This window comes from Pipistrellus hanaki, assembly GCF_964339955.1.
Source record: "Pipistrellus hanaki genome assembly, chromosome: 7".
NCBI lineage: Eukaryota > Metazoa > Chordata > Mammalia > Chiroptera > Vespertilionidae > Pipistrellus > Pipistrellus hanaki.
In genome coordinates, this window is record NC_140509.1 from 81,773,164 (window position 1) to 81,786,984 (window position 13,821).

Here is a 13,821-nt window from a genome sequence, read left to right on the forward strand (position 1 = left end):
AGGGTAACTGTAGTACTTTCTTTTACTGTGTAATTTTGAACAGTATAAAGAAAACCTGAGAAATGTGAAACCATATTATATTCACTAAGGAAAAAAGCTAATATTTTATCTTAAAGTGCAGCCTTAGTTTCCTATAAACTTTTGAAGTTCATGCTTTTGAGGGAAAAAAAAGTCATCTATTGTTAAGTCACCTTGTTTTTTTTTCTGCATAGGCAAATAATATTTTAGTAGAAACTATAAATGGTTCACTTTCATAGAGAAAAAATAAACTTTAAAGTATGTTAAAAATCTGGTACAAGTTCCAATCAAATTAAAATAATCTTATCTTAAATTATGTATAAACATGAAATAGCAATGATATTTCTATTACAAATATAATATATATTAATAAATACCTAGTTCGTATTCAAATATATATTTAGTTGATTGGTACACTTACATTCCTACAGCTTCTATTATTTATAAATTAATATATTATATATTTATTAGAGGCCCAGTGCACAAAATTCTGCACTGGCGGCCTGCGCCCTCTTGCAATCTGGGAGCCCTTGAGGGATCTCTGACTGATAGCTTAGGATTCGGACATCCTTACCGCTGCTGTGGAGGCGGGAGAGGCTCCCACCACTGCCTCTGCACTCACCAGCCATTAGCCTGGCTCAGGGCTTCTAGCTGAGCTGCACTCCCCCTGTGGGAGCGCACTGATCACCAGGGGGAAGCTCCTGCAGTAAGCGTCTGCCTCCTGGTGGTCAGTGCATGTCATAGCGACTGGTCATGCCACCATTAAGTTGTTTATATATTAGCCTTTTATTATATAGGATTAATATAAAATATACTAGAGGCCTGGTGAATGTATTTGTGTACAGGTGGAGTCCAGCCAGCTGTCCCCACCCCTGATCTGGGTGTTAGGAGCCAATCAGGGGCCAGGCCAGCCAGAGTGGGGAAGAGCGATCAGGGCCCAGATAGGCTGGTTGGCTGCCAGCAGTGCATGTCATAACCACTGGTCATTCCAGTAATTCTGTTTGTTCCACCATTCTGGTTGCTGAGCTTTTATATATATATAGATATAACATGTATATTATATATTTTATATATTTAATATGTGTTTAATTAATGGGCACATTTACAGTCCTGCAACTTCAGCAACGTTGTGATGAAAGATGGTAAGTGATGAGGGCTTGTGTGTGTTTAGAGGCAGAAGCTTCTGGTTGTATCAGCTAAACCGCAGCACCTTGTTCAGGAACAAAGTGCATAGTGAGGGTCCTTTGATTCAAGTGGCCAATTGGAGCTACAATAAACTATTTGAATGTTCACTTTCATTTATTAAATTATTATTTTTATTTTTCAAGTACAGTTGACATTCAATATTATATGAGTTTCAAATGTATAATATGGTGGTTTAGACATTTACATAACTTCCAAAATGATTCCCCTTAAGTGAGGTGTGCACCTGACACCATACTTAGTTATTACAATACTAGAGGCCTGGTGCATGAAATTCATGCACAGGGGATTGAGGGTTCCCTCAGCCCAGTCTGCACCCTCCAACCTGGGACTCCTCAAAGGATGTCTGGCAGTTGGACATCCATTTCACCATCTGGGACCGCTGGCTCTTAACCACTCAACTGCCTGCCTTCCTGATTGACCTTAACCACCTCTGCCTTGGTCCCCTTTACCATGGCTTTGTCCAGAAGGAGGACTGGACAATTGGAAGATGTCCAGTTGACCTGGTCTAATTAGCATATTACCCTTTTATTAGTATAGATTACTGACTATATTTCCTTTGCTGTGCTTTACAAATGTTTGCTCTCTATCTCTCCTTTCCTGGCAGCAAATGGAGGTCTTTCTGGTTCTTTGTATTCCTTCAATAGCTATGCTAATGTTTAAGGATTGAGGGACACACCCATCTTAGCCTTCTCTGTCTCCCTGGGGAGACCCACTCTTTCCTACCTCCACTTGGGAAACCATGTTCTGTGCAATATTGAGCTCCAGTTCTGCGTGTCTCCGTCTCATATTCTGCAGTTGCTGGTCAGCATCCTGGAGGTAAATCCAAAGCTCGGCCTTCATGTGCTTGATCTCCTCCCAGCCCTGAGTTAAGGTCTGAGCCTGGGCCAGCCTTTGTTCAATCTTGAGGGAACACAGAGGCAGAAGTCAGTGTTAATAGACAGAGGCATTTATGTCCCGTGAATCAGAGATGCAGTTTCTCAGCCTGTCCATGTACACAGGCCAATGCACATGCATGCATACACACACTCTGCTATAAATCCATAAAGAATTCTTTCTTTGCTTCAAGAAATGCAGATTTTTTTTATACTTAAAATTTTTAAGGACTTCATGTGTAAGACATGTCATTTAATTTCAAACAGTATCATGAGGACTTTAAGAAGTTTTAACAATCTATTAGGTCAAAAGTTTCCCTAATGGTTTTTCACATTTGGTGTTTTCAACATCTAATTCGCGAATTCAATCTTGAGGTTATTTAGAAAAAACAAATCGTTCTCTATTATACATTTGTTGTTAACTTCTTATAAAACACTGTGTTATTAATGTTTTAAATATATTTCTAGATCAGCTTCACTGGCTTTTGAAATCATATATTTCAATAAATAATTTCTGTAAAAATATATGAATTATTGCATTTTCATAAGGATTAAAGACAGGTTTGTTTTGAAAATATGATATAAAAGGAGAAACCTTCATTTTTTAAAGATATTTCTTGCTTTCGGTGATTTTACTGTCTCATAAATATTTATATATTGAAAACCTAAACCAAGTCTTGTTTTTCTTTTAAACCCAAAAGTATTAAAGAGGTTAAGGCACATGACCCTGTGCTGCCATCTGTCTGTTGTGGACGGTACTGCTAATTCATCACAGCATTTTCCACTGAGCCCAGAGGCAGCCCCAGAGTCCTTCCCAACACCACACTCAGCAGCTGCCAGTGGATTGATTAGAAGGCCTTTGCCATCCCTAACATAAAGCAAAGATCAGGAACACACGCCCTCCATATGAAGTGTTACCCAAAGAAAAAGATGGAAAGGAGAAAACAAAACAAAAATAAAGGAGTGGAAAAATAGAAAAAGAAAATGGCAATCAAGGAAAGATATCCACGGTCCTCCTTGGAATGAAGTATTAAGAATTAGCAGATCAATGGGACGAGATGTCTCAGTTCCAACTCAGTGGCATTGGGAACAGGGCGTGCTTATTTTCCTGTGACTTAGTTGAAATTCAAATATCTATTCATTATAACCTCCAATAGGAGATTTATGCAAAAATGATTCAAGGAAATACCTTCTTTAAACTTTTCACTCAATGTTCAAACAAGAAAATATAACGAAATAAATGCATCCAATGGCTTACATGTCTTACCATTTGCTCTGTCTGTTGGATGTCTTTGGCCGTGGTTTTCACAGAAGAGTTCGACAAGTCGCACATGGAGCAGAGGAGGTCCAAGTAGGTCCTTGCCTGTTTCTGCAAAGCTCTGCAGTGCTTGACCTGAAACAAGCTCAGTTGTCAGAATGCAAGGACGCATGCTATATTTAGACAGCACGTCTTTGTGCCATTGGTATTATCTTGTTGACATTTCAAAAATAAGCTTGCTATGTCCAGTCTATTCAGCCTTTGTTGTACATGGCATGTGTTAGTAATTCTCAGAAAGAATCAGAAACGCACTGGCAGGGGTCCTTTGCCCATCACTTGTGGTAAAGCCTGTATGGTCTGATAAAAGAAAACACCCAAGAAACTCCTATAATTTTTCCTGGTTCTCAGCTCACATTCTAACTGTTCTCTGTTTCAGAGAAAGAATCTTTACTATAGGCTGATTTTCAGCAGGATTTCACATAGTCTGGAGACATCAAGGGGGGTAAAGGTCATTGTGTATTTGTAGGCTTCATTGGAGTTTGGAAAAAAATTAGACAGCTGGGCTCTTTTTTTCTGTGGAAAGTCTGAGAAAGGCATTTCCCAGTGAGTCATTAATCTATACACACGGACATGAAGAAATGTGTCTTTTTGAAGATAGTCAGATATGTAGATTCTGTTTTAGATCATGGGCACAAAGCAGTAAATGAAACAAAAAATCTAAGTTCCCACGGAGCTTAGATTCCTATGAGAGGGGCAGGCAGGGACCAGAGGGGTGGCCGGTTGTTGGCCACTGCACATGAGAAGTGCTAACGGCCTGAAGGAGGTGGTGGGAGCAGAGGCTCTGAGAAGTGGTTGTCACTACATGTATTGATAATTTGGACAGGTGGCATTGACTACGGAAACATGTGGTGATTTTCCAAAATCATGGCAAGTAATGAAGCCTAATTTCTTCAGTCCCACCTTAGTTTCTTTTCCTTAGAATTACATGGATTGCTAAACACAACATTCTTATGTAGATATCCTATATAATAAAAGCATAACATGCAAATGGACCAAATGGCAAAACAAGTGGTCGCTGTGACACAAACTGACCACCAGGGGGCAGACACTCAATGCAGGAGCTGACACCTCTCTCTCTCTCTCTCTCTCTCTCTCTCTCTCTCCCTCTCTCTGAAAAGCAATGGGAAAAATATTCATTTTTCAGAAATTAAAAAAAAAAGCTAACTATTATCTGAGCCTTCAGTGAGTCTTAATCTTCTTGCTGTAAAATTTGTAAAATGCATTATCTGCGGAGCCCAGGAAGCGCAGCCCAGTAAGACGAGGTAAGCCCCAGCAGCCAGCCCAGTTTGGCACAGAACGAGTACTTAACATGTTTCCACTGAATGTCTGAATGAGTCACATAACATAACATAAATGTCAGTACCTGCTTCACAGCTTCTGCCCTGCTCAGAGGCGGGTGAGGGCTTGGCTGTAAGTCAGGCTGGATGGCAGAGAGCCAGGCCTGGCATTGCTGCAGAGTGTCCTGGCGGCTAACATGCCTCTGCAGTTCTTGTTCCAAACTCTGGTACACCTGCAACAGAACAGTCATGCGCAGCTGTGAGAGCTGTCTCATACCCCTACCCATAGCCCTGGCATCAAAGGAACACGTCCACTAGTCCCTGAAATGGATCTGTCTCCCCACCCCCAGCGCTCCCCAGAACCATATACATATCAACGGAGTTTTCAGATGTTCCAAAGGTGGCAAAGCACAATTGCCATCACCTGCTTATTACTTCCCAAACCAAACATTACAACATAAACCCCGTCAGGGAAAGAACGTGGGCAAGGTTCATATAACTGTAAGGTGTGTTAGAATACATAAAATCACTGAAGTAGATTGTCAAACATAGATGAAAGGTTTTTCAGCTTCTCCGTTATGGTATACAAATTGCAGTCTTTGTTTAAGCTAAAAGTAAAAAGAAAAGGCCATGTCATGAAAAGATAAACAACATTTCTCTAACTGAAATGCTGGGTGACATCCATTGACTCCATAGACTTAGGAATTCACCTTCCAAAAGTTACCTAAAAAGAAGAATCAAGTAATCTAACAAACAATTGTAGAGGATGACAAAGGAGGAAAAAGGAGTGAGACAAGGTTAGATGGAGTAGAGGATCCAATCAGTGATGTAGAGAGCAAAGTTACAATCTGGCTGCTGTAGCTCAGTTGGTTGGGCCCCATCCCATACACCAGAATGTTGCAGGTTCGATTCCTGGTCAGGGTTCAATCTCCAGTAGGGGGAATACAGGAGGCACCTGATCCATGTTTCTTTCTCATTAATGTTCCTCTCTCTCTCTCTTTCTCTCTTCCTTCAAGCAGAGCAACAAAAAGAAAAAAGAGTTTTAAAAATGAGGAAAGTCTGAGAGATCTCCGGGACAACATCAAGTGTAACATCTGCAGCATTTGTGTAGCAGGAGAAGAAGAGTGAAAGGGATTGGGAACCTGTTTGAAGAAAAAAATAATGGCTGAGAAGTTCCCTCAGTTGGAGTACTTAATCTTTGTTAAAAGGGAAATTCTTATTCATCTTAGACTTACTTCTATAACATTAGGAATTCCATTGTAGCATAACTCATTACACCCATTAAAATATAACTCAAAATTGGTGCTTGTTCTTTTTATCCTCTTATGAATGCATAAAAATATTAGAGTAGAATCTAGGCTGCATAGAGTTAAAAAATAATTATTCTGAAAATTATTTTAATGTTATAGACTGGCAAATTAGAAAAAAATACTGGTGACTGTCAAATAAAAAACAAACAAACAAAATTTAAGGAAATTTGACATTAATTCCTGAACTAAATGGATTGGGAGAAAGCGAATGTCTGAAAGCCAAAAGTTCTGTGTCCACAGACACTGAACTCCGTGCTCCTGCCTGGACATGCACCAGAACTACCCCGAAGACTGAAGCGTCTAAACTATTTTACAACCCTCCGGATTGCACAGGCTTCCTCCCAGGTTCACAGTCACTCCAGACCACGTGGCTGTGCTCACCCGCTGGGCGGTGCTGCAGATGGCGGAGTAGCTGTCCTTCGTGCCCTGCAGATGCGCCTGCACGTTCTGTGTGAGCTTGGCCTGGAGGTGCTCCGCACACTGGCTGATCAGAGTGTCGCCTTTAGTTCTCAGGTTGTTCAGACGGTCTTCGAAGCCAGCGATTTCTTCCATCATTGCCTACAAAATAGGAACAGGGTTCTCATAATTCCAACTTTAGTCTTTAAATAACCGATTTATTAAGCAGTAGGCTTGAGAGGAAAATTTCAGTTTAATGATATTTTTGAAAGAGTTTTGCAATTTACCTTTGGTTACCATACAGCAAATGGAAAAAAAGGAAGTATGTTTCAGGAATACTCCAATTGGAAGAATTGATGAAAATAATAGACTAAGTGATGATGAAGTAACCTTTTAATTAGTTCATGGATGATCTCAGCTACAGAGATATCTGCTCCCTAGTATTATTAACAGATAAAGGATGTTTATAAAATTTTCAGCTCTATCTATCAATTATAATTTTGGTATAATTTCTACCTAAAATAATCTAATTACTATTTAATTTACTATTATCCAATTTCTCTAATAACATAACATCTGATTTATATAATAATCTAACAGCTAATGATTAATTTACATAATATCTAGTTTACATCACATAATATTTATATTAATAAAAATAACGCTTACCACTTACCACTTATTAAGTACTTGCTATAGTCCAGGAACTCTGTAGAAGTCCTGAGAAGTGTGTATTTTTGTCATTGCTTTTCAGAGTAGAAGACTGACACAGGGAGATTATATAATACACTCAAGGTCACACAACTAGTGAATGGCTGAGCCCCAGGCTTGGGACCCGCTCTGCCTGACCTCAGCTCATGCACCTCTATCCCCCTGTGTTCACTAGTGAGCTTCCTCATGGATCACTTAGAGAAGAGGAACCAATTTCCTTATTGCTATATGCTACCAATAACAAGTGATACATTCCAGCACAGGTGTCCTGGATTGACACATCAAAATCTTTGATGGGAACCTAGTGGTCCCTCAGCAGCCTCGGGTCCATCACTATATCCAATGGTGTTGCGTTAATTGTTATTGTATACACCATATTTTAATGAGCCACGTGTCTTCGAGTTAGAATAGAGTCACTACATCATGAGGTTCTTTGGGGTATGTTCTTGGTGTCTAATAGAATATATCATATAATTAGTTTTCTATCCATATTTACTAAATAAAATGTTCTCCTACAGACAGGGACCCTGATGCCTTCAGGCATTAATGGCTTTCTTGGACACAACATAACTAAAATTCAGTTTCTTATTAAGGTCAGCAAATTGCTCCATTAAATTGTGACCATGTGACATCTGACAGGTAGAATTAAGGAAAATGCATATGAATGAAAATAATAATGCCTCCCATCAGTACCTTTTGTGGTTGACAGAAGTTTTCACAGGCATTATCTCCTGTGATGCCCTCAACAGCTATGTGATGGGGCTGGTATCACTATCGCCCTTTACAGAGGAGAAGGAGGAGACTCCTAAATGTGTACCTGATACCTGTACAACTTTGTTAACCAGTGTCACCCCAATAAACTCAATAAAAAGAGGAAAAGAGATGGAGGTTCAGAGAGGCTAAGTTCTCCCAGCTGAGGAGAGAGTCTGGCTGGAGTCCAGACTTTCTGGTTACTCTTTCTGAATCCTGTCTTTGGCTGTACTTTTCTAAACTAAAGACAATCTTTCTGAAAAATTATTCTATATAGATGAATTTTCCAATAATAAACTATTAGCTGGGGGGGAAATGCTAGTGTGTTCAGAGTTGAATGCCAGGATTCAGCTACTACTGAGTCATTTAAATATTGAATTCGACTGCTCTCAATTATTGGAGGTTCATGGAACTCAGACTTGATTCTTTTACTACAATCATATAATTCTGATATATGAATTATATATGTGTATGTGCACATATACATACACACACACACACACACACACACACACACACACACACACACGGCAAGGCTGTGGAAGCCGCCCTGTAGTCTTCAGCTCTTTAGAGACCAGCCGTACCTTGTGGTGGGCCAGTTGTTGGGTGATTGTCTCTAGGCTGCTCGTGTCCATGAGGTCGGGGGCCACCAGTCTGCCGGACATCTGCAGCAGCCACTTTTCCACCTCCTGGAGCTCACTGTTGTAGTCTTCATGGTCTTTGACCTTCACCTCGAGACTGTGGACATGCTCCTGCAAAGCCAGGTGCCTGTTAGAGGTGACTTTCAAGCCAAAAAACCCCACTCAAAACTTTTATATTTTGCAAAACCCAGTGCAACTCATAGGGTAGAAGGCTCATATAACTAGCTCTGGTCTCACCACTAGGACCAGATGAAACAGAAAAAGTCAGTCTGCCATTGAATAAAAGACAAGGATACTCACCTATCCCTGCCCTTACATTTTTCTGACAGAGAAAAGGGAGTCAGGCCCCCCTCTTGTCTGGGATTCCTGCTTTCTCCTCACCTTTCCTGCCCTGCAGAGGTCCTGATAGTCACTTTGAAGCTTCTCGATCTTGTCCTTCAAGGCAACGTCCTGCACCAAGTCCAGAAGAGCATCCCCTTTCTCTCTCACTGACTTCACCGACGGCTCATGGGACAGCACTGTTTGCTGAAGTGACTTGAATTACAAAGAAAAGAGAGAGAGCCAGCTCATCCGTGTGATCAAGGTGAACATACCCGTATGCCACGTGTGAAATGGTCTCCAATCAAGACCTATTTTATAACTCTATGAATGTAAGAATGTAAAACATGAAAGGAATTGGTTTTTTTATGGCTAATATAGCTTTTAATGTTTTATATACTGATGAGAGAGAGAGAGAGAGAGAGAGAGAGAGAGAGAGAGAGAGAGAGAGAGAGAGACATCTGTTTGTTGTCCCACTTATTTCTGCATTCATTGATTGCTTCTTGTATGTGCCCTGACCTGGGATTGAACCTGTAGGCTTGGAGTATCAGGAGGATGCTCTAACCAACTGAGCTACCTGACCAGGGCCTAATATAGTTTTTAAACAGAGTAACACATTAACTCATATGAAGAGGGAAGCATGGGAAAGAATTGCATTCGATGAAATTTAACATTATTTTTATTTCCAGCTTCCATTCCATTCCTTTCAGCAGAGAAAAAAACTCAATACAGAACTAGGCACTATCTTTTTATTTTGAGTTCCTGAAGTCGACTGCAGCTTGAGGGGCATGTAAAGTCAGGGAGACAAGTTCCAGCTGCCAGTGCTATCCTGGCTCTCAGCACTATTTAATCATACCGAGAAATCAGTGGTTCAATGACGCGCTGTCTGACTCCGTAGAAAAGCCAATGATGACATATTGGCTGGAGGAGGACAAAGCTTGGCAGGGGAACTTATGATGTGAGTCATCTGACAGTTCTTAAAGACTATTGTTTATCGGTCAAATTCTGAACACAAATTATTCCACATATAGACTTCCATCATTGTTTCAAAAATTAAGATAGGTGAACTATCTCTATATTCTATATAGCTAGCTATATTCACACCACCATTTGTTCTTTGGAAGATTAATTTCTAAGATGTCTAACTAGAGTTGATGAAGGAGAAGCTGTATTATTACCAATATGGTATCTCATTTTAAATTAACTGGAGACCAGTTTATAGGCCTTGGGTACCCAAAGGTGATGGAAGATTCTACAGGAAACAGATGAAATCTACAGGTGTGAGATCTGGACACAGGAAGATTCATCTGGAGGATCACTCTACCTGAATCACACTGTTAGAATAGCTCTCTACTCATTGATTCAACCTTTGCGTATCAGGCAAATATGGTTCCCGGATGGAAATAGAACTTTTGTGTAGCGTATCTGGCCACAAAAATCTCCATCACAGCTGAACCGGTTTGGCTCAGTGGATAGAGCATCGGCCTGCAGACTGAAGGGTCCCAGGTTCAATTCCGGTCAAGGGCATGTACTGTGGTTGCAGGCACATTCCCAATTAGGGGTGTACAGGAGGCAGATGTTTCTCTTTCATTGATGTTTCTAGCTCTCTATCCCTCTCCCTTCCTCTCTGTAAAAAATCAATAAAATACATATATTAAAAAAATCTCCATCACTTTCCCCCAGTAGAATAGACACATTACGGACGTTTTCCACCTCCCACTAAGGGACACACAGAAATCCTCTCCCACCCACTCAGTCCTCATAGCAACTCCTGCAACTGTCAGTAACAACACACTACCTTGTACTTAGATAACTGAGCCTTTTTCTCATATAATTCCATTTTGGGCTCCTCAGGAACGTGCAGGATTTCTTGGTATTCGGCGATCCACTGAGTAAGTGCTTTATATTTATCTGAGAATTCTTTTGCTAAATGAAGGCCTTTCTCCAGGGTCACGTGCTCCTTCCGAACGATGCTGGTCAGCTCGTTCAACTGCTCCACGTGCCCATGGATCTCGCTTCTTAAACTGTCTGCCTCGCTGTCGTCCAGGTACGCCAGAGCCCTCTCTCCCTTCTCCCGGGCTGACTTCAGCAGACTGTGGCCTTTCTCCATGTCTTTGAGCAGACCCTGAGGAAGAGTGAGCAGGAAGCCAATATTGAGTCAATACAAGGAAAAGCGACTTGGATTTCATTGTAACATGGGCATTTTAACCTTATCCCATTCCTTTTAAAGAAAAGATGTACAAACCCCATTCTCACATCCATGATGGCCCTTTAAAAAAAGTGTATGGAGTTTCTAACTAATTTTAACCCGCCAGGAATCAGGAATCCTCTTTTATTTACATCAATATCGGTTTTAGAATGTCTTAATCAAAAGATCATTTCCAAATCAGTGCTTGGAGACAGGACTGGGTGTTTATCCTATCCTCAGTAATAAGCTGTTAACGCATGGTGCCATCCATTTTGAGATAAATTTCTGGTCTTGAAATTTAGTTAAGAATTTTGTGAGCAGCCAAGTCGTTCAGGTGAGAACACATCACCATTAACTGGAAGTCTGCTTTGGGCCTTAAAGAGATAAGAACTTAGCATCTAAGTGACATGATGAGTCAAGGACCGCCCATCACACCTGGCAGGGATGGGCAGGGATGAGCGGGTGTCTCCCAACATTAACACGGGAGAAGGAGCAGCTCAGTGAAAGGAGACGGGTTGGAAGACGTGTGACGTTGCCATGCCTACCTCCAATGTCTTCATCTTTTTCCCCATCATGGCTTTATCTACTTTGTCAATTTTGGCAGCCACATTCTTGAAGTTCTTATGAGTAGAGCTGTACCAATGAGAATAGGAGCTGAGCGATGACTCGGCTTCCTCCACACTCTGGATCTCTTCCTCCAGGAGTTTTATTTGTTCCTTTGAAAACAAGAAACGAAAGGGAACTGTGAGTTACAGACCCACTCCAGTGCCCTTCGTGATAAGTATGCATCTTCCCCGGAAGGTAAGGTGTGGGAGGAGGAGCACAGTGGCCTGCGAAGTGTGCTGGCCGGCACCCAGCACCCAGCAGCGGGGCCCGCACTCACCAGCACTTGGAGGAGAAGGGCCTGGTATCTGGAGGTCAGCTGGGTGGCCTGGCAGCCCAGCCGGCTGCTCACGCGCCGCTCATCCAGGATCTCCTGGGCCCTGGCTCCCACGTCCTCCACTTCGTCTCTGTAGGCTGCGATCTCTTCCTGCCACTTCTGGAAGGACACCAGCATGGCAGGGAAAAGGTTACTCTTGAGCATTGTTGAGGAAGACAAATAGAGGGACCTTCTTAATAGGAAATGATTCCAGTTCAAATAATATCTAACACTGCATAGAGACACAACTGTAGTAATCGGAAATGACTCTACTGTATGTTTAGAATATATTTATTCTAAGATGTAATTTTGAAAATATGTACGTAACCTTCATTAAGAAGTGTACATATTTTCCGGTGTATTAAGACAACTTTTGAAACGAAAAAAAGTCAACCGAAAATCGGGGGCAAAAGACCAAAATTGCACAAAAATTACCTGCAGATCTTGACGGCAAAGTAAGTCTTTTCTTTGAAGTGGGGGGGTAGTCTTATACAGCGAATATAGGCCTAAACCTATGTTTTAACTGTAAAATTAGGGGGTCGTCTTATACGCTGGAAAATACGGGACCCCCCCCCCCAAAAAAAAAAAAGTGTACTTACAACAATGTGCTAAAAACTACACACTCTTGATTTAGGCACTTTTCTGTGTGTATTACACTTTAGTTCAAAAATATATATAAAATTGTATATAGATACAACTGTATTAATCAGAAATGACTCCACTGCATGTTTAGAATATATTTATTCTGAGATGTAATTTTGAAAATGTGTCATATGTAAGTTTCATGAAAAATATAATAACATGATAAAAGCTATTCTCTGAATTTAAGTACTTCTCTGTATATATTCCACTTCTGTTCAAAATTGTTAAAGCAGAGTGACATACATTGTTATATCTTCTGTTGTACTTAGATGCATTTTAAAATAGATGAATAATGAAAAACATCCAGAAGGCCTAAGCATTATTTTGATCACGTGTACCAGATTTGCATAAAAATCAGAAATAAACTAAATACCAAGTATTATCAATGTACTATATTGGAATAATTTCATATCAGAACCATCAACTTACCTGGATTGTAATACTAGCATTTATATGTCTTTACAAAGCAAGGTAATAAGGCATAAGGAGCAGATATAAAATATTTCATTAAGTTATATTTTATTAAAGACTCATTTAGGACTCTATTCATCGATATGAGAATTGTAATTTATGTTAACTTTCTTGTCAAGCAGAAGATTTTGCAAAACCTAAACCTTGGACGGAAAGGAAATGACTAAATATCTTAAGGAAACCCACTCTGCAAAGCACCTGCTACTTTGATCAAGACCAGGCACTTGCACGCATTTACCTTCATCTGATGTAGCTGCATCTCCTTGGCCGCCCGGCTGGACTGGCGACCGGTCCTGAGACTCACTTTCTCCTCCAGCGCGCTCAGCCACCCGTCCACCTGCTGGAACTTCTGCTCCATCAGCCTCAGCTTGTTGAGGACGTTGTTGAACTGCGTCCGGGTCTCGGACAGCCTCTGCTGGTGAGCCTGCCACTCCTGCCGGAGGGACTCCAAAGCCCGGTCCTCGGTCTGGGGGAGGCCCGAGGGGATCACCTCCTCCCGAGCGTGCAGCACCCCGTTCAGCAGCGCCTGGCCCTCCGCGCAGTGCACCTGCAGCTCCTGCAGGGAGAGGTATTCCCATTGCATACCTGGACAGCTGGTCGCGCCTCACCCCAGCCAGCTGTGCCACCGGGACTTCCCGTGAGAAAAGAACGGTTTTATTCTGTCTTATATAAAACAGCATGTACCTAACACCAGATATTATTTCCCACGTCCGGAGAAAGATCTGCAAAGATCTCCTATTAAAATAATCAACATATGCACACACACACACACACACACACACAC

At 41.3% G+C, this 13,821-nt stretch overlaps 1 protein-coding gene across 1 annotated transcript in view; it reads right to left on the reverse strand.

The window, feature by feature from the left end:
• SYNE1 (spectrin repeat containing nuclear envelope protein 1) overlaps positions 1-13,821 on the reverse strand; it is a 359,148-nt gene that overhangs the window by 153,677 nt on the left and 191,650 nt on the right. The window contains exons 67-76 of the mRNA XM_084890175.1: positions 13,276-13,593; positions 11,889-12,044; positions 11,551-11,721; positions 10,616-10,942; positions 8,881-9,033; positions 8,443-8,610; positions 6,383-6,559; positions 4,778-4,924; positions 3,364-3,489; positions 1,948-2,124 (exon numbers count right to left, since the gene is read on the reverse strand). Coding sequence (XP_084746301.1) covers positions 1,948-2,124; positions 3,364-3,489; positions 4,778-4,924; positions 6,383-6,559; positions 8,443-8,610; positions 8,881-9,033; positions 10,616-10,942; positions 11,551-11,721; positions 11,889-12,044; positions 13,276-13,593 — 1,920 coding nt within the window. The remainder of the gene's footprint in view (positions 1-1,947; positions 2,125-3,363; positions 3,490-4,777; positions 4,925-6,382; positions 6,560-8,442; positions 8,611-8,880; positions 9,034-10,615; positions 10,943-11,550; positions 11,722-11,888; positions 12,045-13,275; positions 13,594-13,821) is intronic.